The 26441-nt window shown below is 43.8% G+C and overlaps 1 protein-coding gene across 1 annotated transcript in view; it reads left to right on the forward strand.

Moving 5' to 3' along the window:
- Positions 1–12: 12 nt before the first annotated feature.
- The window catches only part of PAPPA (pappalysin 1), a 322351-nt gene continuing 295922 nt past the window's right edge, over positions 13–26441 (forward strand). The window contains exon 1 of the mRNA XM_019510512.1: positions 13–777. Within this exon, the coding sequence (XP_019366057.1) occupies positions 381–777 (397 nt within the window). The 5' untranslated portion in view covers positions 13–380. The remainder of the gene's footprint in view (positions 778–26441) is intronic.

Genomic DNA, 26441 nt, shown 5'->3' on the forward strand with positions numbered 1-26441 from the left:
TTTTTTTTTTTTTTTTTTTTTTAAAGAAGAAAAAAAAAATAAAGGGAAGAAAATCCAGCAGAGAAAAGAAGAGAGAGAGGATTTCCAGCTGTGGAGGAATAGAAGAGAAGAAGACAAATACAGGAGGAAGAACAGAGAAATACATTGCAACCAAGGAGTTTTGATTTTATTTTATTGTGTTTTTTAAAAAGGAAAACAAATCTATAAGCAGGAAAAAAGAAAGAAAGAAAGAGAAAAAGAAAAGAAAAAGCAACTGAGAAGGGTTATAAAAAGAGCAAATACCAAGAAGGGTGAACAAGAGAAGAAAGTCAAGGCAAGGAGGAGCCCAAAGCTGGCAGATCGGGAGGATTTGCAGGGGAGAAGGGGGGGGAAGATTGGAAATGCAGCTCTGGAGTTTGCTGCTGCCTCTTGCGCTTCTCTGTATAGCCCTAGCCAGTGGACCCGAATGTGGGATGGACGAGCGCTCCCGCAGGGCAAGAAGGGACACCAGGCACACCCGCCAGATCCACTACACTGCCCCGGGCACCTGTGCCACCAGGTTAGCCCGAGGAAGGCGCTCCACTGCTGGTATAGAGCCTCTGCATGTCCCTCGCAGGAGGCAACAGCGGGAGGCAAAGGGTGAAGAGGATTCCCTTACCCCAAGCAGGGCACTCTATTTCAGTGGACAAGGGGATCAGCTGCGGCTGAAAGCAGATACCGAGCTGCCTAGAGATGCCTTCACTTTGCAAGTGTGGCTGAAAGCTGAAGGAGGACAGAGATCTCCAGCTGTCATTGCAGGTGGGTAGCTTGCTGTGCCTGTAGTTGTAACATCCCTTTTACATTTCACAAGATTGCAGGGCAGCCAGCTGTGGCGCGCATGTGTACAGTAACATGTGAATGTATATTTAAATAGATATGTGTTGGTGGGTGCATATACAGGTATTCGCACATATGTATGTATAAACACATACATTATTGTGTGTTACGAGATTATAGATATTGATCTACGTTTGGGAAATTATCAAAAATCGGCAACTATTATAAAAGTACGTCTTTTACAAAAAGTTACATACATGTTTTCACGGGGTTATGGCAGTATCTAAATTTGCTGCTTTATTTATAAATCAGCATCCAAGTAAGAAAGAGAGCACTTGCTGCGCATTTCTAATATAACTTTGATGTTGGAAAAAAAATATACCCGTGTGTTTTGAGTGTGTGTGAAAAGAAAAGCATGTATATGAAATATGTGGGTGTGAGGATGTGTACGCAAGGTTCCTATTGTATTTCCACAGTTTTTATTAGCATTGCAGTTTATTTCAGGTTTGTTACCTTTTAAGATGCTAGGTTAGCATGTGGTTTCCAAAAAGCTATAAAGCAACTTTTGGCTATTGTGAAACTTCAGTAGTCAAATTAGTTTTTAAAGTTCTCAGCCCCTGAACACTCTGCTAGTACTTGATGCGTACAACATTTAGAGGATGCTTTGAGAATTTTTGTCTCCCTTTAGAAAACACAAGTGTAACACAAACACTTGTAAGGGCAAATTGCCCTATAAAATCATCTCGTACTAAGACCACTTATTGACCTGAGCTGTCTGAGCCTGACAATAATGAGGAATATTGCACTTATCGTATTTGAATTTTATGACCCCCCATCATGAATTTGGGTCCTTCTTTTTCTCTCCACCACCTTCCATCTCTCGCTCTAGTGGTAAAGTGCAGTGAAGTTGTAGTGAAATTGGATACTTTTTGAAGGGTTGCAACCCCTTATAAACATAGCAACATCCATCTTTGCTCTGAAGAAAGCCATAGAAAATGTAAATCTTTTAAAAAAACAAAACATGGGAGAAGTGTGGCCAGGGGAGGGTATGTTTTACAGTTCTTTTGGCAAGTAGATTCCCTGAAAGTACAAAGTTTCCATGTCCTAGGCTGCCTTAAAGAAACAGTGAGGATTTCCCCCGTCCCTTTAACAAGAGTCATTTCCTACAGGAGCCTAGCTGATGCTTTTATTCTTAATATAGTCACTGATCAGCCTTTAGGGCTGCTTTTTCCTCCTCCTCTGCCACATTCTGTTCTTTTATTTTCTTTATCTTGACTGCCCTATACTTGACCTATGAGGCTGTGGTCACTCAAGAAAGGGGAAGAAACAAAACCAAAATGGGCTCAGCAGCAAATCGCTTTAACTTTTCCCCAAGCCCAGCTGCTGTGTTCACTTTTAAGGAGGGGAATCAGTGGTGTGTGTATCTGTCTGGGAAACATTGGGAAGAGCTCGTTTTCCCTTCTGCCTGGTAGTAAGGAGAGATGAATGATCTTATACAAGAAAAAGATCGTGATGATGATGACAGTGATGATGATTTTCCTCCCCCCTCTCCCCCCCCATCTTCCAAATCTTGATTTACAAAGCAAAGGCTCAAGTTGCTTCCCTTTCAAGTGGGGAGAAGACAGACTGTAGTTTTAACATCAGTGGGAAAGAGCTGTGTGTGTGTGCATATGTGTGTAAATACTAGTTTAAATAATAAATTAATTCAGCTACAGAAGCACGGTGTGAGTCTAGTTTACAAGTATCTCTAATTCACTCAGTGAGAAATCTAGGAAGCTAGATACACACACACAAAGATTGTTAGTAGTAAAACACTTTAATTGGATGGGAGGGTTAGGTTATTGCTTGTATAAAACACTTGACCCGTTTTATTCACAGAAATAACATTCCGCTAGAACAGAACTGCCCCAGTTCAGCACCATAAAGCTTGCAGCTTTACTCCACAGGACTTTGCAATTTTTTTTCCCCTAAACTCCCCCTTCCCCAGTTGAAGAGGAGCCAGATTTGGCTCTGTGTGTAAACACCTGGAATAGATCCAAGGAGGAACGTACTTGGAGTATCCTCCACACACTACAGTCTCCCAGATCTGCAACAAGCTTAGGGAGAGATTACACTTGCCTGAATGAGGAAATCAGAGGTTCTGGCTGCCAGAAACCTGTTTTTTTCATTTTTACTTGCGTTGGATGTGACAGATCGAGGACTCATACTTGGAGTTTATGCCTGTTTGACCCCACTGAAATTTTTAAAAAACCTGATGGTTGTTAAAATGGGGCTGGAGATGGGGCCAAATCCATCCCTGGTGCAAATGGTGAACTTGTTCCTCTAGATTCTGTCACTGGCTTTACCACTGATATGTTGTATCATGGGAAGCCAATGGAGCATGGATATAAAAGAGGGAAGAATTTGACTTCAGGTAAAGCTAGGAACTTTTCATTATTTCCAATGCCCCTTCCCTGTCTTAAGCCCTTGTCTCCTGCCCTGCCCTGCTACACAACATGCCCCCGACCATATTCAGATAATCATTTCTCAGCTTGCAAGCCACAAAGGAGTCAATGACATAGCTGTATGGCAGAATGGATGTCCATTTAATTAGGTCATTATAAACCACAGGTAGAGTCCAGGTTGCTATAGCTTCTCTAAGGGAACCCTGAGATAAAGAAGCTGTTCTGCTATTTCAGGCTCAAGGAGTTTCTGTGCTGCTCTGAAGCCAAATTTCCTTACATCACTCTCTGCTGCAGCACTCACTTTGTTTTCATAAATGCCTAATTTTATAGCGCTATTAAATGGGTTGGTCATTGCTCTGGGCCATCCCCATGCCTGATGGTGGGGGAATTCTGGGTACAAGGATCTTCCAGTTTACACACTGGTTTCCAGTGAGGTTGTACTCTTGTTTGACCTCAGTGATTTTAGTGTAGTCATTTTATGAAGCAAATCTTTTGGGAAAATAGCAGTTTGACCCACTAACATGGTCTGTTCAGAAGTCCAGCATTAAATGCGGCGAGGCGAGCAAGGCACCGGGCTATCCTTTCAGGTCTCCCAGCAGGGCTGGTGCAGCCACCTACCCTGAAGATCTTCAAAAGGAGACTGGATGCGCACCTTTCTGGGGTTATTTGACCCCAGCCGTCTTTCTTGTCCAGAGCAGGGGGGCTGGGCCCGATGATCTAGGAGGTCCCTTCCAGCCCTAAACTTCTGAGACTCTGTTTCCAGATTTCATATTTTGGGACACGACGCACAGACACACTCATAGTCACCACCCAGTCAGCCCACTTCTGTGCTGCACAGGACCTCCCCCCAGACCCACATCACAAGCACAATCATCACCTCACACACACCCAACATTAGTGACATAGGTACATGTGTTTTCTACCAGCGGAAGTACTTTAGCTTATGATCAATTTTAAAGAAAACTCCCAGAGGCACCTAGAGAGTTAACTAAGGAGCTAATTTAACCAGATTAGGGTAGGACAGGCTTTAATCCTGTTAGATTACTGACTCTGTGCAAAAACTCTGTGCAGAAAACACTGCAAAAAAAAGATCAACTCTAACCAAGAGTTGATTCTTGCTTCTGTCATAATCAGAAATACCCCAGTTTTACTCTGGAAATACATTAACAACCTACGAACTGTTAGGAAACAAGATCCTTGGGAGTTATCCCTGTCAGTGTGTTTGCTGGTAGAAAGCTCAAGTGACGGATGGCCTATGTTTTGTTATAAGTGTGACGTTGACTCTTTACTAGCTAGGAGCTGCAAGGAGCTGTAGGAATGATTGACAGTGGGAACTGGAAGAAAAAGGCATGCCCACTTGGAAGAGTGAAAGTTATGTGTTGGGTTTTTTCCCTTTTCATTCTCTCTCTGTCTTTTTATCCCTCTGGCTGCCAACAGAGAGCATGATCCCAAATTAATAGAGCTTCATATAATATAAGGGAGCGCCTATGTTTTCCCAACTTCACTCCTTAGTGAGCACGCAACTGCACCACAATCCAAGGGGCAAGACATGCCAAAATCAGCACAGTGGAGCTCTTTTGAAGCCACAGTAAACTGCCTGAGAAATGCTTCTATCAGGATTTTGACAAATGAACTAATTGGAAGATAAGAACTTGATGCAAAAAGTTCACGCTTGTAAATTTAGTTTCACACTCATTTAGTTTCTTTCCATAGTTTTTCATCCCATATTGCACTGATAAGATAAAGGTGGACTCCATGAGTACGGGGTACTGCTGGTGCTTTTCTGACAAGCTGACTCTTTCAGCAGGTGTATTTTCAATTTGAGTGATTGCTTCCGCTCAGATGCTACAGGGATGTCTTCTGGTATAAACACAGTAGGTAGGTAGATAATTCAGCAGCTCCTGTTTTTCAGCAGTCTGTAATTTGTCAGTTACATGAGTTTGTTGTTTGCTTAAACTTAATATTTAAATTAATTTCTGTGTAATGACAGAGTCAAATGTGACTGATTCCAATCTCATCATTTAATGTGCTGGTGGAAGGTACGCAGATACCAATAAGATGGGCAGGATAGCATAGCATAGAATAGAATTGAATATATGCCATCTTGGATGAGTGTGGATAGTGAATTTCTTTTCTTTTTTTCATTATAAATGAGACCAACATATTTAGGAAAGCATTTGTCAAAAAAGATCCTAAATCCTGGCTCTGTTACTAACTAGTGGATACTAAATAAAGGAAGGATATTAAGGTGAGTGAGTGCAGGGGGGAGGGGGAAGGAGTAAATAAAGACTTTCATTTGCACGTGGCTTGTCTTTTGTAGGGTCCTAGTTTGTCACCAGATAAGTTGGCTTCCCTGTCATAGCTAGATCTGATTGATCCCTGAAGTATGTGTTAGAACTCCAGTATTTAAGGCAAGACAGTAGTTGAGTCAGTGAGAGAGACTTGTAGAGAGCAGAAAATGAACTGGAGGGGCTAGGGCTAGGAAAAGCCCTGGAACTGGGCTCAGGGAAGTGTCAAGTTGGGAGAAGTACAAGACAGATTGCTGGGAAAGGCTGAAACATCCCAAGGGGTCTTGCAAGAGGCTTGTGCACTGGGAAGTATTTTCATAGTTTCATAGTTTCTAGGGTCGGAAGGGACCTGAGCAGATCATCTAGTCCGACCCCCTGCCATGGCAGGAAGAGCACTGGGGTCAAATGACCCCAGTAAGGTGGTCATCCAACCTCCTCTTAAAAACCCCCAGGGTGGGAGCCTGCACCACCTCACTTGGAAGCTGGTTCCAGACCCTAGCCGCCCTGACCGTGAAGTAGCGCCTCCTGATGTCCAACTTAAACCTTCCCTCCGCCAGCTTGTGACCATTGTTCCTGGTCACTCCTTGCGGCGCTCGGGGGAACAGGGACTCCCCCAGCGCCTGCTGATCCCCCCTAACCAGTTTATAACAGGCCACAAGATCCCCCCTCAGCCTTCTCTTTTGAAGGCTGAACAGGTTCAGGTCCCGCAACCTTTCCTCATAGGACCTACCCTGCTGTCCCTTGATCATACGAGTGGCCCTCCTCTGGACCCTCTCGATGCTGTCCACATCCCTCTTAAAGTGCGGCGCCCAGAACTGGACGCAGTACTCCAGCTGCGGCCTGACCAGTGCCGCATAGAGGGGGAGGATCACCTCCTTGGACCTGCTCGAGATGCATCTGTGGATGCACGACAAGGTGCAGTTGGCCTTCCTAGCCGCCTCCCCACATTGCCGACTCATGTTCATCTTGGAGTCAATAATGACTCCCAGATCCTTTTCCACCTCCGTGCTGACAAGAGGGGAGTTCCCCAGCCTGTATGTGTGGTGCCGATTGTTCCTCCCCAGGTGCATCACCTTACACTTGTCTGTGTTAAACCCCATCCTATTCTCCTCCGCCCATCCTTGTAACCTATCTAGGTCCAACTGTAGCCTGTTGCTCCCCTCTATTGTGCCCACATCCCCCCACATCTTAGTGTCATCAGCAAACTTGAACAGGGTGCTTTGCACCCCCTCATCCAAATCACTGATGAAGATGTTGAACAGGGCGGGCCCAAGGACCGAGCCCTGTGGGACCCCACTTCCCACGTCCTTCCAGGTCGAGAAGGACCCATCCACTACCACCCTCTGGGTGCGACTCTCTAACCAGTTGGCGACCCATTGGACTGTATGGGTGTCTACGCCACAGTCCCCCAGCTTCCTAATGAGAATGGGGTGAGAGACAGTATCAAAAGCCTTCCTGAAGTCTAGGAAAACTATATCCACTGCCACCCCTGCATCCAATGATTTAGTGACCTGGTCGTAAAAGGCCACCAGGTTGGTCTGACAGGACCTGCCGCTGATGAACCCGTGCTGGTTGCCCCTGAGCATGCCGTTCCCTGCTGGCCCCTCCTGGATGTGTGCCAGAATAATTTTCTCGAACAGCTTGCCCAGGATCGAGGTAAGGCTGACTGGCCTGTAGTTCCCCGGGTCCTCTTTCCTCCCCTTTTTGAAGATGGGAACCACGTTGGCCCTCTTCCAGTCCTCCGGCACCTCTCCAGAGCACCACGAGTGTTCATAAAGCCGTGCCAGGGGACTTGCAATGACCCCAGCGAGTTCCTTCAGGACTCTAGGGTGAAGATCATCCGGGCCGGCTGACTTAAAAATGTCCAGCCCCTCCAGAAGCTCCCTAACTAAATCCTCACTCACTCTAGGCCCAGGTGAGCCTCCCCCGGGGCCCGAAGGGGGCCCAGCAGGGAGGTGGCAGTTCTGGTCCTTACTGAGGAAGACAGAGGCAAAGAAGTTATTAAATATGTTGGCTTTGTCGTCTGGCGTGACAACCAGATTCCCCGTCTTGTCCTGCAAGGGCCCCACATTTCCTGGGGCCTTCTTTCTTCTCCCTATGTACTTAAAAAAGGACTTCTTTTTGTCCTTAATCCAGGAAGCCAGTCCCTGTTCCAACTCTGCCTTGGCCTTCCTAACCATCCCCCTACATCCCCGAGCAACTGCTGAATAGTCCTCCTTAGTGATGACCCCTCCTTTCCATTGGGAGTAAGTCTCCTTTTTGGCAAGGAGACATTTTAAGGCTAGATCTAATCAAAGATCTAAGTGCTTAAAAGCTAGGTGCTGCAATACCTAACTTTTAGTGGCCTGGCCGCCAGAGGGGAATCCAGAGCTCTGGTGAGGTTCCTAGTCCTCGTACGTTATACATGAGGGGACTTGGGTGCCTCAGGATGAGATCCAAAACAGCAAACCCACTTATCAGGGAAACAGTAGGTTGATCCTCAAGTCAGGATCCGTGTACCCACTTATCAGATTGACCTCAAGTCAACATATTCAGTCTGTGGCTCCATAGAGCTAACCATTAGAAAAAGCTCTGGGTAGAGTTGTCTTCTGGGATGTGGAATATAGTGGCTTGAATCCCTTCAAGAGAAGGGATCCCAGAAAGGAGTAAATTGAACCTGCATCTCTCATTTCCTGGGTGGGTTACTTAACCCATACATGCCATGTAAAAGGGGAGCATCTCTTCCAGATGTGTTTAAAAAGGAATGTGCCTGGGTGGTGCAATTTTTTAGGGAGTCTAATCTTGACAGTGTGTGTTAAGTAGGCTCTAAGAACACCTGCCGGACCAGGTTCCCAGGAAATTTTGGTGGAGGGATGCCTACCTGGTGATGCATAGGCATGATTTAGGTGCTTAGTCCTGCTGACACCAAAGTTCAGAAGTAAAACGTTCAGGCACCTAGAGAAATTTAAGGCTAAAACTTGCAACATCAGTGGAATTTATGGCACTTCAGGCTCAGGTAGCAAATAAACAAAGACTTTTTGGCTTGCAAGTTGTACCTAGGTCCCCTAGGCACCAACTTGGTGCCCAAGTCCTTTCTTAAATCAGGCCTTTAATGTCTATATTCCACCATTCTCCATCTCCATCCCATATAAAGTGAGGATTTGATTTTCTTTCTCTCCCTCCCCTTTTGTCTTTCTCACCATTTTACATCGTAAACTCTTCATGGTGGGGGTTCTTTTGCTACAGGTTTGTACTGCACCTAGCACAGAAGAATCCTGATTACGGCTTGGAGGGAAAGGCTTTCAGCGTCCCATGAAAATGTCAAAGATTTTAAAATTGTTCCTGTCTTGCAGCAGAAATAAAAACTGAAATTCAGACAATGTTTATGAATATGCTAAAGAAAAAAAAGTCTCCAAGGCAATCAAAATGTTTTGTTTTAATAATTCTGAAATGCTTTGTTTTGGTTTTGACTTTAAAAAAAATGTTATTTCACCTTAATACACATTTAAGAAACATAATTTCAAATTATACAAAAGAAACTTAATTTCAAACGAGGAAATTTGTCTTTGAACATGTCAACTGAGGACGTTGTGACAGGTGTGAAACCTGTTCCCAAGGTTGTTTGGAATGAGGAAATTCATTGAAACTGCTTATTTCCCATGAACAGTACCAGTTTTGACAAACGGGTGCTTTTTTTCTGCAAAACATTTCCAGTCAACTCTAGTCATGATCTTTGCTGCCTCTAAGGACCACTGTGGTACAATACTTAATAATAGAATTACTTTCACTTCCTCAAAACTATTGCTATATCCCAAATAATCCTGATGAAATGCTTTCTGTAGCCATAATCAAGGTTTATTTAGTAATATTTTTTATTAAACCAACTGTTGGGAGAGATGTTACCCAAGTTTTTGGGCACAATGTGCCATTTCTCAGATCTGGGAAAGATGTGAAGAAGGTCTTCCTCAATATTGCCATCCTATCACATTGCATTTCTTTCACTCCAGTCTGTTCCACTAAATATAAGACAAGAAATATCAGATTAGATCAACACTACTAATTTATAAGTTCAAAAAATAATACAGTATTCTATAGCACACATGTTAGTTTTGTTACACCAGTGTTTTTCAACAACGAATGAGGACTACTTCAGTATTTCTTTTTCACTGGTATGACATCTCAAAAAAATGTGAGCCAAATTCTTTAATGAGCTAAATCTGTAACAATTCACTTGTATTGATGTAAATTAGATCTGAATTTGTTCCCTGTTTTTATTCTAGCTCTTTGTAGAAAAAACACTCTTTTTCTGTTACTTTTTGCTTATCTTATTTCTGTTACTTTCTGCTCCGTTTTATTCCTCTTTCTTTTACACGTGAAGACACATGCACACACGAACACACACGATTCCCAAAGCCCCTTTGATTTTTCTTAGATTAATAGAGCATTTAAACTCCAATCATAAAGTAAAAAGAGCTTGTTTATTTGCCTAAATTGTTTGACACAGTTGAAGGGTCTGGTAAATTCCTAAGTGGTGGGTGGCTTTCTACGGATCCATGTGATTGTACAGTTCCAATTCCAAAAAGCCATAAGTAAAAGAAAGCTTTATTATAATGGGCTGCTTCAAAGTCTATATGGGAAGAATGTAACCCTGGGGGAAAAAAAAGAGCTTGACCCCAGGGTAAAAGGAAAACAGAGAAAAGCATAAGATGCAGCTAATCCGTTTGCAGACTTTTGCATTCTACTGCTCACATGAATAAGGTTGGTAGCACTGGCCCCACAGGCATAGCAGGTAGAGGTTGAATTGTCCTTAGGCAGCAAGGATCAGCATAGCTCTGTTGATGTTGATTAACACAAGCACTAGGGACCCAATGTCAAGCCTGTTGGTCAATGGAAAGATGCCCATTGACTTTGGTGGGCTTTGGGGCAGGCAGTGTGATTTGCAACAAGGGGCTTTTATGTCATGTTCACTCCCCACACCTGGTCTTCCCGCTGGATAGTTAACATCCATTTGTTTCCTGCTGTATCTTGCCTTGGATACAGGAGCCAGACTTGAAGGGAAAAATCAGAAAGCCCTAACGTCAGAGGAATTAGCTGGGGGAAGGGGATTTGTTTATTTTAATTGTTTTTGTTGTAATCCAAATCCCACCATGGCCTCTCTCTCTTCCAAAATAGTTTTTTTCTCAGTGTTAAAATAAGTATTTATTCAAAACATGCTGTCCAGTTTTCTGTTCTGCCGAGTGATGTAAGTGTATAACTTTCCTGTCCAATCTCTCCACCCTCTCTTATCACCATCATATTCTGGGTTCTTTCCCTACTATCTAGTGTCCTTGATTCCCCCTTATTTCCCTTCTTACCAAAAGGCAGAGTTTCAGACTGTTTGCCTTTTGCCTGACAAGCAAATACCATGACTTGGATAACCTTGAGCTTGCCAGAGTTCAGTTCATCTTTCACCGCATGAGGGTAGTGTCCTCTACCCTGAGAGCTAAAACCAGCTTCTTGATTGGTTGCTAAATTTTTTTTCCAGTTTTTGTTGGGGGGGGAGAGGATGTGAAGCATGTGGGCATATGTGTGTGCAGTGTGTGTGCATGCATGTACACATTGTTTTGCAAGTACTGATATTCTTCCCAATAACGACCCTGGTGGTGTACAAACTTGGGACAAGCAATGCACTGAATTGCACAGATATTCACAAAGAGGGCTGACGGAAATGGAGCAGCGTCTGGAGCTGGCATGGTGAAAGAGACAGAACTTAGGAGATACAATATTAACTCATGAAAGCAAAAAGATTTCTAGGTTAGACAAAAAAATCACCAGGGAACAGAGCAGTTAACTCCTGAGTGCTATCAGACTTTCCCTGGGTGCATCTACACATGCATTTAATTTGAAGCAATAAACTCTGGCACATATCACACTGGAATTTATTGCTCCTGGGTGCTGTGTTTGAATGTGCGCCTGGGACCACAGCACACTGAGCCAGGCCAGAGCAGCCCTAGCTGGCAGGAAACCCAGGGGGTCATCCTGCCAGCCCAGAGCTGCTCCAACCTAGCTCAATATGCTTTGGAAGAGTAAGCTGGGGCACAGGGGTGCTTCAGTGCAGGGCTAGCCAGTAGGCAGGTCCCACACTAAAGCACCCCTGTGGCCCAGTCAGCCTCTTCAGCATCTATATGTGCGTAGCCGCACAGTAAATAAACCTGCTGTAGTAATACTTATAAATAGTACACATAATTATTATCTTACTGGAGAGTGTATTAGTTTAGTGCGGCCTAATAGGGCTGCATGTATAGACACAGAGACTTTACTGTGGAGCTAATTAGGCAGCTCCACAGTAAATGTCTCATGTAGATGTGCCCTTTGGCTCCTTCTCAGTTAGGTTTAGGTTTCTTTTTATCTTTTTTTCTTCTACCCTACTGTCATGTTTTTACTCCTTTTCCTCTCTGATTTTATTGTCTTTCTCTTTTTTTGCTTTAAAAGACTTGCATGGTTTTCCACATCCCCCCTCACTGCACATTTGATTTCCAAGATTTTTCAGTCATCAGGGAATTGGAATTGTTTTAGAAACCACCATACCCATTGCAGGCTTCTTCTCTCCTTTAATTTCTTTTATAGAATCACAGAAAATGAGGGTTGGAAGGGACCCCAGGAGGTCACATCTAGTCCAACCCCCTGCTCAAAGCAGGACTATCCCCACCTAGATCTTCCCAGCCAAGGCTTTGTGTAGCTGGGTTTTAAAAATCTCCAAGTACGGAGATTGTACCTCCTCTCTGGGTAACCTGTTCCAGTGCTTTACTACCCTCCTATGAGAAAATTCTTCATAATATCCAACCTAAACTTCCCTTGCTGCAACTTGAGACCATTGCTCCTTGTTCTGTTATATGCCACCACTGAGAACAGTCCAGTCCCATCCTCTTTCAATTCCCCCTTCAGGTAGTTGAAGGATGCTACTAAATCCCCTCTGTCTCCTCTTCTCTAGACTAAGTCCAGTTTCCTCAGTCTTTTCTCATAAGTCATGTCCCCCAACCCCTCACCATTTTTGTTGCTCTCTGCTGGATTCTCTCCAATTTGTCCACATCCTTTCTGTAGTGGGGGCCAGAACTGGACACAGTACTCCAGATGTGGCCTCACCAGTGCTGAACAGAGGAGAATAATTACTTCCCTTGCCCTGCTGGCAACACTGCAACCAATGCAGTCCAGTATGCTGTTAGCCTTCTTGGCAACAAGGCCACACAGTTGGCTCATATTCAGCTTATTGTCCACTGTGACCCCCATGTTTTTTTCTGCAGAGCTGCCACCCAACCAGTCAGCTACCAGCCTGTACCAGTGCATGGGATTCTTCCATCCTAAATGCAGAACTTTGCACTTTTCCTTGTTGAACTTCATGAGATTCCTTTTGGTCCAATCCTCCAATTTCTCTGCATCACTCTGAATCCTATCCCTACCCTCCAGCATATCTACTACTCTCCACAGCTTGGTGTCATCTGCAAATTTGCTGAGGGTGCACTCTATGCCATCTTCCAAATCACTGATGAAGGCATTGAACAAAACCAGCCCCAAGACTGGCCTCTGGGCAGCAGCGAAGTGTAGGTGGTACACAGGGGTGCACATGCACCCCTGAGAGCGTCAGTGCACCCCCTGACTGGCTGTGCTCACTGCTTAGACAATGGGCAGGGGGAGCAGGCAGGAATGCTTGTACCCCCCCTGCAAGCACCGGCTGATCGCTGCAGCCTTTCCCAGAAGTGGCTGCAGCCACTCCTGGAAGTGGCTGTAGCAATTGGCTGCAGCAATTGATCTGCCGTTGTGGGATCAGTGCCCTGGGCAGCTAGACTGGCTGCAGGGGAACCCCCCGCCCCCAGGCAGCGAGATCGGCCGCAGGGCAGGGGGCATGTGCCCCCCCTGACTAAAGTGCCCACAGTCGCCCATGCCTCTTGGACGCTACACTTGATGCCAGCTCCCAACTAGTCATTGATTACTACTCTCTGAGCTCAATGCTCCAGCCAGTTTTCTATCCAATTTACAGTCCATTCATCTAGCCCATACTTCCTTAGCTTGCTTGCAAGAATGCTGTGGGAGATGGTATCAAAAACCTTATTAAAGTCGAGGTATATTATGCCCACTGCTTTCCCTGCATCCATAGAGCCAGTCATCTCATCATAGAAGGCAATCAGGTTGATCAGGCATGACTTGCCCCTGGTGAATCCATGCTGACTGTTCCTAATCACTTTCTTCTCCTCCAAATGCTTAGAAGTGGGTTCCTTGAGGATCTGCTCCATGATTTTTCCAGGGACTAAGATGAGGCTGGCTGGTCTGTAGTTCCCTGACCCCTCCTTTTTCCCTTTCTTAAATATGGGCACTATATTTGTTCTTTTCCAATCATCCAGGACCTCTTCTGATAGCCATGACCTTTCAAAGATGATGGCCAGCAGCTCTGCAATCACACCAGCCAACTCCCTCAGCACTCTTGGGTGCATCCCATCAGCTTCTATATGTCCAGCTTTTCTAAACAGTCCCTGACCTATTCTTTCACCGCTGTTGGCTGCTCACCTCCTCCTCAAACTGTGCTGTCAGGTGCAGTAGTCTGGGAGCTGACCTTGCCTGTGAAGGCTGAGGTGAAAAAGGCAGCGAGTACTTCAGCCTTTCCTGCATCCTCTGTCACTAGGTTGCCTCCCCCATTCGGTAAGGCTCCCACACTTTCCCTGATCCTCTTCTTGTCGCTCCTTAATGTGAGTTCTTCTCGTTCAAAATCACATCTATGATCCTAAATGCCTGCAGGTCCTTTCACTGTATCTGCTTAGAGTTCCTTGCTAGGTTATACTACACATATTGGTAAACAGTACAATTTAAGTAGAGACTGGCATCATGTTATTTCATATAGTGGCACTAAGTGGGAGAGGTGAGGAAGGGAGAGAGAGACGATCATTCAGCAATTGTGGGAAGGGCTCTCTAGAGGCAACAGGAACAATTGGGTATTAAAATCACAGATCGAAATACTCTGCTCTTTGAGAATCAAGATCCACTGATCTTATTTCCAATGTCTGCCAGTCTGTGTATCCCTGAGCTCCATCCAAATGCCTCAGCTCAGACTCACCTCTCCTTAAAATAGAAGAGTTTGATGCTTAGAAAGTTGTTTTAGTCTGTGCATTGGTCAATTGGTTTGTTTGTTTTTTATCAAAAAACTTACTGTAATTGCTTAACTTCAAACCACATCTTGTGCCTTGTTCCAGTCGGAAGGGCCCTCACTTAGAGAAGATGGGGCTCAGTTTTCAGAATAGCCAACAGCTCCCATTACTCATAATGTGAAAAATTGGGTACCGAACAGCTTTGGAAACCTGGCCATAGATATTTCTGGACAATGATAGAGAATCACTAATTTGAACAGTGGAAGGATGTTTTCATATGATGATTGGTCAGTGATCTACTGCTTTTTTCATCAAATCTGTCACTCCATCTGGACTGGTACTTAGTGTATGCGTGTCACAGCAGCTAAAGAACTAGTATTTTTCTGGGGAAACCATAGATTGATTGAGCTATGAAAAGCATTGACCCCTCTGAACCTAAGACACATCTTTGTAAGTCTAAGCTGTGATACAGGGTTGAGACAAGAACAGTTTGCATTACTACTGGCTATGCTATTGCCCATCTATCCTATGATAAACACAGGCCTCTGTCTCTGAGGCTGTCAAAACACCATTCATCAGCAGTTATTTACTCATAATGACTTTCAATATAAACAAGACAAAATTTGGAGCCCTCTATATAGCTCCTGGATGGAATGTAAGGAAGAAAAGCAATCCTGAGAATAGATTAATGTTAACTGTAGACCTCATGCACCAGATTTTGAAATGGGTGCCTTTAGCAGAGGAAAGGATAAGCAGTATGAGCTAGATGCTGCTGTGAAGTAAACCAGGATAAACCTGCAGTATCTCCAGGAGAATGGGTGTCTGCAGCTATTGCATATTTATGCCCATATGCAACAGAATTTGGAGCCTGGAAATATAGGACTCAATGGAGAAAATAAACAATGTGCTTGAAAAATGCCCCTTTAGGTTTCTGGGAGCCTGTCTTTAGACTGCTGTTTGCTGCTGAATATGATTTAATCTGGGTGTGTATTGGCTCTGGTGATGCACTGAGAAGCATTTGTACAGTGCGGAGCTGTTTTTCCTTCTTGGAAGCATTTTCTGCATGTACCTGTCATATTCCCACTAGCCTTGTAAAATCATGCCATATACAGTGTATACAGCAAGCTTTTTGTATTCTGAACAACAAAAAACACATTTCAGCTCTACTCTCAAGTCTTGTAGCCCTAAATATTTTCCCCTCTACTGCCCAGTGTCCAGAAATAATATCCCCTCTTCTGTTTACAAACAAACATCAGTGAGGAAGTTGGGAAGGAAGAGAATGAAAGTCAGCCATAGATTTGGTCCCAGGCTGTGGGTAGGAATCAGCAGGGTTTCTGGATATTTCCTACTGTGCATCTGCTTATAAAAATCACTTTGACGACACGTCTGCCTGCTTGTCTAAATGTCTCTCATCCTCTTTCTCCTTTCTTCATGGGTAATGTGCAAGGAGGAAAGAGGCACGTTGCCTGTAGCATCAATTTGCCCCAATAACAAGTCAAGGAGAAATCAGCATGTGTTATGACTTCAAGGTATTGGTTTATAAATCCAAAAGATTTGCTTTTTTGGCATGTCTATTATTTTTAAACACTGAGGCCCAGATTCTGGCCTGTGTGTGAGTCACAGTATGTCACTCTTGGGCATTGGCAGAAGTGTCATTTTTTGTGTGATTGGGCCCTTGAAAGTGCTATACAGCCATGCCTTGACAGAAGTGCATAGCTGCAGAGCACTTTAAAAGTGCCTGATCACATGACAAATTAACCCTCATTACATGAGCTTTCAAGTGAAGGCATTCCAAAGTGTAACACCTTCACTAACTTCTGTCTGACTGGGGCTGGGCTGGGCTGACCCACCCTAGTGCTGTCTGCAGGATGGGAGGGGAGAATGTAGGGGAGGAACCTTGGCCTGAGGTTTACCCGGCCTGTGTTGGAGGGGACGTGGGTGGATGGGAGCCCCTTGCCCCTTGGAGGTGGGGGTGGGACCAGGGGAGAGAGCCTGAAGACACACAAGTTTCTCCTGGACTGGCTCGAAAGTGGAGGTCGATCCCCCGCTGTCCCAACCCAACAGTGAACTTCTGTTGTGTCGAGTGGAGGGTGAGGCATAACTCATGGCACTTTCTGTGAAGCGCCATGAGTTACAGCAGGGAGCTGCACATTTATCAGCATCCCTTATGTTGTTCTGGGGCCCAAAATAGCTTGAAGGGTGGGGGATGGAATTTCATCAGTGCAGTAGGTTTGCAGGATTTGTACATATGGCCTTATACTTGCCCCTCAGCAATGTGGAAGAAGTAGCGGTGAAGGGTGAAGCAGTGATAGCTGTAGCACTCAGTATCACAGCAATTGTGGGCTGTAGAGCAGTGCATAGGCTCTCATAAAACGACCTGGGATTAATTTAATATGTCACTGAGACCACAGCAGCCATCAGAGATCAGAGTCAACAGAATCTAGGCAGATCATAAGTAACTTAAAGACATGTTTGCTCAAGTTGGTTGTGCCTTCCTTACTGAACTCTTTGTCTCTAAATAGGAGACAGAGTAAATAAGGCACATAACTGTCTTCTGAAGTGCATGCAGGAGACACTTGCTGTAGGGCTAAATTCAAGTGACTTTCCTATACTTGCTTTGGGATGGAGGGAACACTCCACTGTGGGTCCTACCCAGATTTGGACAGAAAGTAGAGTTGCTGAGGACAGTGCCACTCTTCAGGGCAACCTGACTTCATGGCATCTATAGACTTGGGAAAGTGTGTAGGAAAGTTAGCATGTAAAAAAAGAAAATAAAAGGAAAGTGCAAGGGGGGTAGAGGCACAGTTGCTCATAATTGTGGTGGTGGCACACAGATAAGACAAATTCAATGGACAGCTGACACGTGTCACTATAATTTCAAAATTAAAGATATGCACATTCCCCTAGACACCCCAAAGAGCCCACTTTGAGTAGGAGTACATTTGAAAAGCAAGAGAGGGTGAGCTAAGTAATGGGTGCTATGAAAGCCATAATCTGAGTGTCTGACCTTTGAAAATGCTATTTTGTTTATTTATTACCTTGAAATATGCTTGGTGTGGAGGATGTTGTATAAAAATGTGGATAGTAAAATTTGAAAGGATGTTATAGAAGTGGAACAGCAATTAAATTTGATCAGCATATACAAACATGTTGGAATAGTTTCCCATGTGGAGTGATGGAAGCTGCATTACTTGAGTAATTTAAAGCTAGGATAACAAGACAAAACACTGAATAATATACTCCAGAGAACATCCTTGCTCTATGTTCCTTGGAGGTTGAACAAGACCATTTTCCATTGCTAATTTCTGCCACAGTATGAGTAACAGACATTTCAAAACAGTGCTAGAAATGTATTACAACATCTCTGAGCCATATTATGAAAGTTCATTTCGCATGACTTAATCCCACACCTGCTGCAAAGTACCTGTTTGATCTGGAAAAGTGCTTGGTTTTGTTCTTTATGGCAAGCTGTGGATGAAAACACACCAACAGAAGACAAGATTAACAATCAGTGAAGTTGCGTATAGATGCATGTGTAGACGTTCTCCCACCTACAAATGATCTTGAGTGTTGTGGTACCAGAAAGAGAAAGACTTCAAAGAGGCTTGAAAGGTCTCATGCACTGGAAGAAGTCTACAGCAGTCTTTGTCACTGGTCATTTCTGGCCTGTAATCAACAGCCCTGTCCATATGAATCTTTCCAAAGTTGGCTCAACTGACTTTATTCAGAAGGAACAAAACCAGACATGATGTTTCATAGCCAGACATTTTACATTACAGACAGGACAAGCTTGCTCAGTTCTTGTGTGTGCTGTAAGCCAAAGTACTTCCTATGGAAATGAAGCTTGAGGCCAGCAATTGCCACAATATATCTTTCCTCTGGAGAAGATACATTTGGAGAAGTGAACTCAGTTTCTACTGGTGAAGCTTCCTCCAAGTGTTCTAGGTGAATCTCAGGATATTTGTCTTTTGAAGGGTTCTGACTTATTTACTAAGTTTAGTGTTTATCGCCGAGACTTATTTGGACTTGGAAAAAGTCGAATTGCATGTGGTCATCTTGCTGTGGATGATATAGTCAGGCAAACAGTTTACATTCATTATCTCATTTCAATTATGGAGGGGAGCGAGGCTCAATGTACACCTCCTTCTGTCAGTGGGAAATCATCAGTCAATGATGTGGCAAACAGCTTTTCCAACAGCTTCTGTGGTCTGAAACTTTTGAAAAGTGTAAAAGAAACAGGGTGATTTATAGGAGCCATTGGGTAGGAATCATTTGGGGAAAAAAATGGTTCCTCATTAGTGAAAGATTGAAAGGAAACAAGAGATGGAGCTGAAGAACACCCCTGAATCCAAGATACAAATACAAACTTTGCAATATTTCATCTTTGTACTGTATCACAATGAAATCCTAGATGCCTATGAGCCAAATTTAGGGAAGTTTAAATCTCTATCCAAGCTTTGCAGTTTGTGCTCATGTCTAAACTTGAGTAATTCCTCACACTGCGCAGACTGCAGTCATTGATTCTTATCTTGAACCTAGGTGAGTCGTAATGTTATTTATTAAGTGACATCAGTGTGCACAGAACATAATGTCTGCACAAAAGAACTACAGTCTAGTTTGTATAAAAATGGCACAGGTCAGGTACCTATCAAGCATTGGGTGGCAGAATAAGTCCAAAGAGGCACACTGTTTCATGGAAATATCACCATAGAAAGGCTTAGCAACAGGAATATATTTGAAGAAAGGGTGTGAAGGAAACTACAATGGCAAAAGAGAGAAGTGTGCATCTTGCTGATAGATTTGGGAAGTAAGATAGTGGTTTTCCTCAGTAATAATTTAGATGTGCTTGAGAGAGAGAGATATTTGTAGGGAAGTATCAAAACTGCTCTGGACAAGAAAAGTAAACTCTCTGTCATTATTATTCCTTATTCCCTTGGCAGCAAGGTCTGGAGGAATCAGCCCCATGTTGGATAGAAGAATATCTTGAGTTTTAACCCTGACTTTGAATGGGCCTTGACCAAGTCAATCTAACTTTCTATGTGTTTCCCCATCTGTTACTTGGGGGTAACAAAATGGCTCTATCTATTCCCACACGGCTGTGAATATTAGAAGTCAACATCTGTACAGTGCTTTGAACCTGAGAATATGTAAGTACATGGCAAATATCATTATAAAATACCAAAAATAGTTCCTTTTGCCAAGGGCTTTTTCAGTGTAGAATGGTCCCCTTAGCTGCTGTAGCAGAGAGCAGGAGGCAGAAAGACAGAAGTATGTCTTGTCACATGGCATCCTAATCTATTTCTCCCATTTTTTCTCTCTTGAGTGATTCTCTTGCCTCTTCTGCAAGCATGCATATGGTTGCTTCACAGTCATTGTTTTCCCATGCTGAGAAGCAGAACTGTTGACTGAACAGAATGATACAAGCAGGGTGTGCAATATGTGCAATTATGGTGCATGAATAAGCTGTGGAGCTTCCTGCTCCAGAGTTTATTGCTCCTGAGTGCACCATTTGAACATGTGCTTGGGAGCAATTAACTCCGGAGAAATAAGCTCTGGAGTTTATTCATGCACAGCATGTAGAGCCCAGTTGGAGCAGCCCCAGCTGGCAGGGAGTCCCAGGGGTCAGCCTGCCAGCCTGGGGCTGCTCCCCCGCTCAACACACTGTGGAGGGGCTGGCTGGGGTACAAGGGAGCTTCAGCATGGGGCTAGCCAACAAGCACCCCCAGCACTGAAGCACTCTCATGCCCCAACCAGCCCCTCCAGCATACACATGTGTGCTACCATGGAGTTTTTTACTCAGCAGCAGCATAGTATTTGTGTTTACAAGTATTTACTTGTATTTACAAGTACTATCCTACTGTGGAGAAATTAGTTTATTCCAGCCTCATAGGGGACCACATGTAGATGCCAAATGCAGTTAATTAGTCAACTGTGCAGTAAATGTCTCATGTAGACATGCCTGCGGTGTACCTTTGCTTTCCACACAATGCAGACTGCTTGGAGTCACTTCTTGGCCCTGCACTAACATTTTTTATCAATGACCTGCAAGAAAACATGAAATCACAGGTGCTAATATCTACTGTAAGATAACTCTGGTGTTTTGCAGCTGGTACTGCAAAAATATACTGGCCCACAAATGGCCCAATCAACAAACCACCCTTTTTAATAGTCTACACTGAGGTTTAGTGACTAGAGCAAAGGCCTGGGAGTCAGGACTTCTATATTCTGTTCCTGGATCTTGTCAGTGACTTTGGTCCCACGGCATAGTTTCTGCTTTTGGTTGCTATCTTGCAAAATTCCCTTGACTACTGTAATTGCATATGATCTACAGAAGCACATTACTTGGTCCTCTATTCAGTATTCCTATCTGTAAAAAGAAGATAGGATACTAGCCTTTTCCTGTAGATCCTGGGAGATATGGTGCCTCCTTCACATGGGCAGGTCCCCTGTGTGTGCTGAATTGTGTGTGGGACTGTGCATCAAACTAAATAGGTGGATTCAGTGACTCAAGCATTCCTAGCCTTGAAACTTTGAGAAAAGAGTGCTGTGTATAACATACAGTGCTTCCATTAGTAACTATACAGGAGCACACAGCAAAAAGGCAGGTTACAACTTCTTTCCTTTAATTGATTTTTTATATATTTAACAGCTCTGTCTTCAATAGCACTTCACCAATATTCACATTGGAGATATCACATAGGTTAGGAGACTATGGAGCCAGCCTTTGTGGTGGCATGGTCCACTGCGAGTCTGCCGACGTGTGGCATGTGTTTGTGAGTGCTTCCAGGTTTAGATAGGCAGGCATTGTTTCTGTATCAGTGTTGTCGTTGTTTTGTCCTAGTGATTTGCCAGTGACCCAAGGTAGCACTGGGAAGTTTTCTTGGTTTTGGTGTTGTTTATTTTATAAAGGTCCCTTGAAAACAGGTGTATATGTGGAAATACATGGTGGGAGAGGAAACAGAGGCACAGGGAAGTAGACAGACTTGCCCATGATGCACAACAGGTCAGTGACAAAACCAGAAACCCAGTGTCCTAAATCTCAGCCTAGTGCTTTGGCCACTGAACCTTACTTACTTCCTAAAGGGAATCCTGCCTGTGAACAATGAAATGGGCTAGTTCCTTAAGAACAACACAGAAACATCATCTTCTGGGAGGCTGAAATTCAGTAACGCTGGGAGATCTTGCATAAGTTTCCCTGATTCAGATTTCGGAGAGAAGGAGACAAGTACAGGGGTGTAATGAGACTGTGGCAGAGATGTGGCTGGCCAACTGCAGCAGCAGCCTGGTTTTGCGGAGAGGGGCTTGTGCCTCCTCCCCTCCCCCAGGGTTGTGCAGGTAACTGGTAAGTTAATTCATGCTTTCTGCCTACCACAATTTATATTTTTAAGAATGGAAATAGTTGTTTTGTGGGTGTGTGCCTGTGTGTGATAGGGTGACAGGTAATCCTTCTCCCCAGGCATTCACACATCCCACAAAGCTTCATGGCAGTTTCATATGTTGTCTCTCTCAGCCAAGTCAAGCACACATGAAAACCAAAGCTGTGAGGCTCCGGTAATATAACAAGTCTTGAAGAAAACTACTTTGCAAGCTTACAATCTAATTTTCTTCCCTAGTCCGCTTTTACCTTGATCCTCCCTGACGGTGCACTAATAATTCAGTCCACTCGAGTCACAGCAGGGGCTGTCAGGGTCAGAGTCCCACTATGTACTGGCACATCAGCAAAGGGAGCTCTATATACTGGCAAGTAGGGGCTGTTCAACTGCAGAGTGCTCTAAATGCTCCCTGTAGAAAAGCAGAGCAGCGTATGTGTCTCAAGGCAGTATAATGAGGAAGAGTGATATCCTAGCTTTCTTGATGATAAGCCTGGCTTTGCCTTTACTGAAGACAGGATTTCAGCCCAGGAGCATATCCTCCAGGGAGTGATTCCAGGATCTCCTTTCAGAAGCTGGAACCTTAAGACCACTGAAGATGCTAGGTTAGCTCAACAGGCATCCTCTCAAAATAAAGAAGAAAATGCTGAAGTGTTAATAATGGATTGGTAATGCTTTTGGTTGTCAGCTTCTTGCTGGGTGTTCTGTCTCAAAGTGTTGGGATACAATGGTGGTCCAGTATGGCAATACTGCTCAATGCTGCAATAACCTGTTCAAGTGACTTCATGGAAGTTGCAGGCCTCCCAAAATGAAGCAAAGACCTAATGAAGGTAATTCAAGGCCTGAAAGGTCTCCAGTTGGAGATGGTTCAGATAAAATAAGAATTTTTGCCTAAAATTCAGATTTACCCTATGGAGAAAAATATCCAGATTTTAAAACTATTTTGTTACTCTTCATTTCTTTGGTTTCAGATACAACCAGAGGTGGAAGGGCTGAAACATTTTTTAAAAGGTTAGACACGTGATATTTCCTGCTGCCCAACTAAAACACAACAGTTGCCAGAAAAACTTCCAAGGAAGCTTGTTCTCATTATATTTTACTCCCAGTTTTGCAGACTCAAGAAGATCAGCTACTTCTGAAAAGCAGCTGAGGTGGGGGGAGGCTTCTGGAAACCGAACTAGAATCCTGACCCTTTGGAAATTTGCACCTCACTATCACATCTCGCCCTTTAAGAGTCAAGGGTCCGATTTTTCAGCAAGAGTTTTCACTTTCACAGGTAGAGTTTTGTCTTTGCATGCATTTTGTACCTGGAATAAATTGCAAACTGAAGGATTTTTGGTTTGGCCTCTAGGTATTTGTGCTTGCAAATCAAGCAGTCAGGTGATTCATTGTATTTGTGGTCACAGTTCATTATGTGTGCAAAAGTACAGTCTCGGTGTTTGCAGGAAGAAAATTGCACCCAACAAACAGAGTTAGGTTAAGAAGACTGAGCTGTAAATGTGACTCTTAAATTATATGTTTCCAAGTTAATGCATGGAGCCTGCATTGTATCAAGAATGCATGGTATAGCAGGTAGATCATTGGAGGGGGGCTGGTTTATTTGTTTTTGTTGGGTTTTTTTCAGCTGAACATTTCCTAGAAAGCAGAAATATCTCTGTGGTTTGGTGTATGAGTTTGGAGGTAGTGAGTATGGAGAGGAGGATTTGAGTCACAAAATACTCATGCTTAGATAAGACGAGGATGCACTTCAAAAGCGACAGCAGGAAAAGACACAATCCCAATTCCTCCGCAGGGTGAAGTTAGTGTGTCCTTGTGTACAAATTGGACCTAAAAGGTTTGTTTTTAGAGTCTGCATATTTCCTTATTGTCTCCAAAGCATCTAGCATATAGAAAAGAAGACGAAGTCTTGTGAGAAAGATGCAATAAAGGAAGTAACTCCTGATTAGGGTTCTGGATTCCCAGAGGGGCAGAACCTCATCTGATATAAATCTGTGTAAATCCTTTGAGTCCTTTGGATGGGCACAAATTTGCATCAGACAAGAATCTGCCCGAGCTCATCATGCCTACTTCACATAGGAATGCCCCTGCATTACAAATAGGAATCAAAGGTAACATCAATATGATTTTTACAGTTTCTGAGCTGGTACCTGGGGTTGTATTGATCTTGGGGTTTCTGTTGGGGAGGGGAGGGTAGAAGAATGGTACTGGGGACTTTAGCCATCTGTCTGGCCTAGCAAAGGTTGCAAGGTTATGTGCCCCTCCTATTACTTTTAGGTGCTGCTAGTGCTCCCTTCTTTGTTCTCCAGCCCTACCCCCACACTTCCCATTGTGCGCAGTGTAAAAGCTATCCCCTCTGCAGCTGGGAGTAGCAACTAACTGCTCAGCTGGTTCCAGCGCTGCCCTCCAAGCTGTTGGAAAGGTCAGTAGCAAGGGAGTTTTGAAGAGCAAAACAAGTTGTGTTCCCCTTCCCCCATTCTCTCCGGTGTATTTTGACAGCACTACAGCCAACCTCACTTGCATACTCTGCCTTCTCCCTACCCCACCCCTCCCCACACAAACACACACCTCCTTGTTATTCTGCAGTCCCGGCCAACACAAGTATTCTACAGGGCAAAATGTCTGGCACTTTTCCTACCCAGCTACTAGCTTGGCCAGGATCACAGCTGATTTACTTGCAGAGCTCAGTCAGGCACAGAAGCTGATTTGAGCTTATGAAATTAAATGGCATTTTGAAGTCCCGGTCAGCTGATGGGTATTGTATGCACTTGTCCAATGACACAGATGTGCCTCTTAATCCCTCCGAGACATTTCCCCCTGGGACGCTCTGGCTGTCGGCTCTACTCTGAGGTACCCTGACCTCTTTTGACCCAGTTTCAGGCAGCATGGAAAGCTGGCCATAAAGGAGCTCAGAAATATCACTTATTATTTAGCTTGTGCTGGGAGCTACCTCACAACTTCTCTGAAGTGGTTGCTGCCTGATTTTAACCCTCCGAAGTGGGAAGAGCTATACACATCAGTGATGAGTTAGCAGGTAGAAGGCTAAATATTATTTTCCTGTAGAACCCTGCGGTTTAATTGATGTTTCTGCTGGGAGGTAAGAGTCGTGGGAGCAGAGCTAATGTGCTTGACACCAAACGTGTGTGCGGATGTGTGTGCACGCGTGTAAATATACAACAAGCTTGTGGGTGACTTCCTCCATGCAGGTTTCTTGGGTGTCTGTAAATATGTCCTTTGTAAGTATGTATGTGCCTGCCTGTGTGTGTGTGTTTTCATGCATATACCTTGAAATGGATTCTTTAAAGTAAATAGAGTATTTATGCTGAAGCTTTATACGCTGATTGAGATGAAGTAGGAACTGATGAGAGCCTTTGCCCAACACACTCATTTCAAACATGTCTCTTCTGAGGTTAAAGAGAATCGGATAATGGACTTCTTTCTAAAATTGCTTTTTTTTTTGTGCCATGTGACTGAGCTCGCCCATTATAACCACGTCACCCAATACGATCGCCACAAGAAGAAATGCCAACACCGTGGGAGGTGGTCATTTTTTTCAGTCACTTTGGCTGGCTGAAAAGTGGAAGTTCTAGAAATCCATTAAGAAACCTTGTTTTCACTTAATTTTGAGCACAGTTTTTCTGACTTGCGTAGAAGTTACTAGCTGGATTCTAGCTGGATGGGCATCCAAATCAACAGGTGCTACACGCCACGTGAGCCCAGCCAGCGAGCATTTCGAAGGACTTCCGTTTTCAAGTTCTGTATTTATAGGATGTCACACTTTCATAAATATCAAACATTGGTCTGTTAAGGTGGCCCAAAAAGTAGGTCTTGCACTGGCAAGCTCCCATTGAAATCTTGCCCGAGTAAAACCTGATGGAAGGCCTCAAGATTTAGCCTTTACATTTATGACACAGAAAAGCTATGTTAAAAGAACGTTACTTAGGGTAGCAAAGCCCAAGCACTTAAATGCTAGAAAATGCCAAAAATAAGGTTGCCTGTATGCTTTTAATTCAGATCCCTTGTGTATGAATTATAATAAAGCCTGCAAGTTCATGATTGTATTAGCAAGACCGCCCCTTAATAGTTAAGTAGCGCTGCCTGTTATTAAGGTCGCCTGACGCTTTCCATGAAATGACCCTGTGCTCATTTGCTCATAACTTTGCGAACTTTAACTGTTTGAGATGAAAATTTCCCTGCTGGGTGTCTGCCTTGCACTGACTTTTTTTTAATTTCACCTAGAAAAGTTCAGCCATTTCGAAGAACAGGACCTGGGAAAATATGTTGTTTTGTACATATTAAACCTCTTTGAAGCTTTTTTTTTTTTTTTTAAATTCTCTGATGCCTTTCAACTTAGAGCAAGAACTTGAAATTACAGCAGGGATGGATAAAGGGGAGGGGTTAACTGCCAAATTGACCTTATATTATTTTAATTTTTGTATAAATGTATACTAAAAT

Source organism: Gavialis gangeticus, unplaced genomic scaffold (genome assembly GCF_001723915.1).
Source record: "Gavialis gangeticus isolate Ggan-Ray unplaced genomic scaffold, GavGan_comp1, whole genome shotgun sequence".
Lineage (NCBI taxonomy): Eukaryota > Metazoa > Chordata > Crocodylia > Gavialidae > Gavialis > Gavialis gangeticus.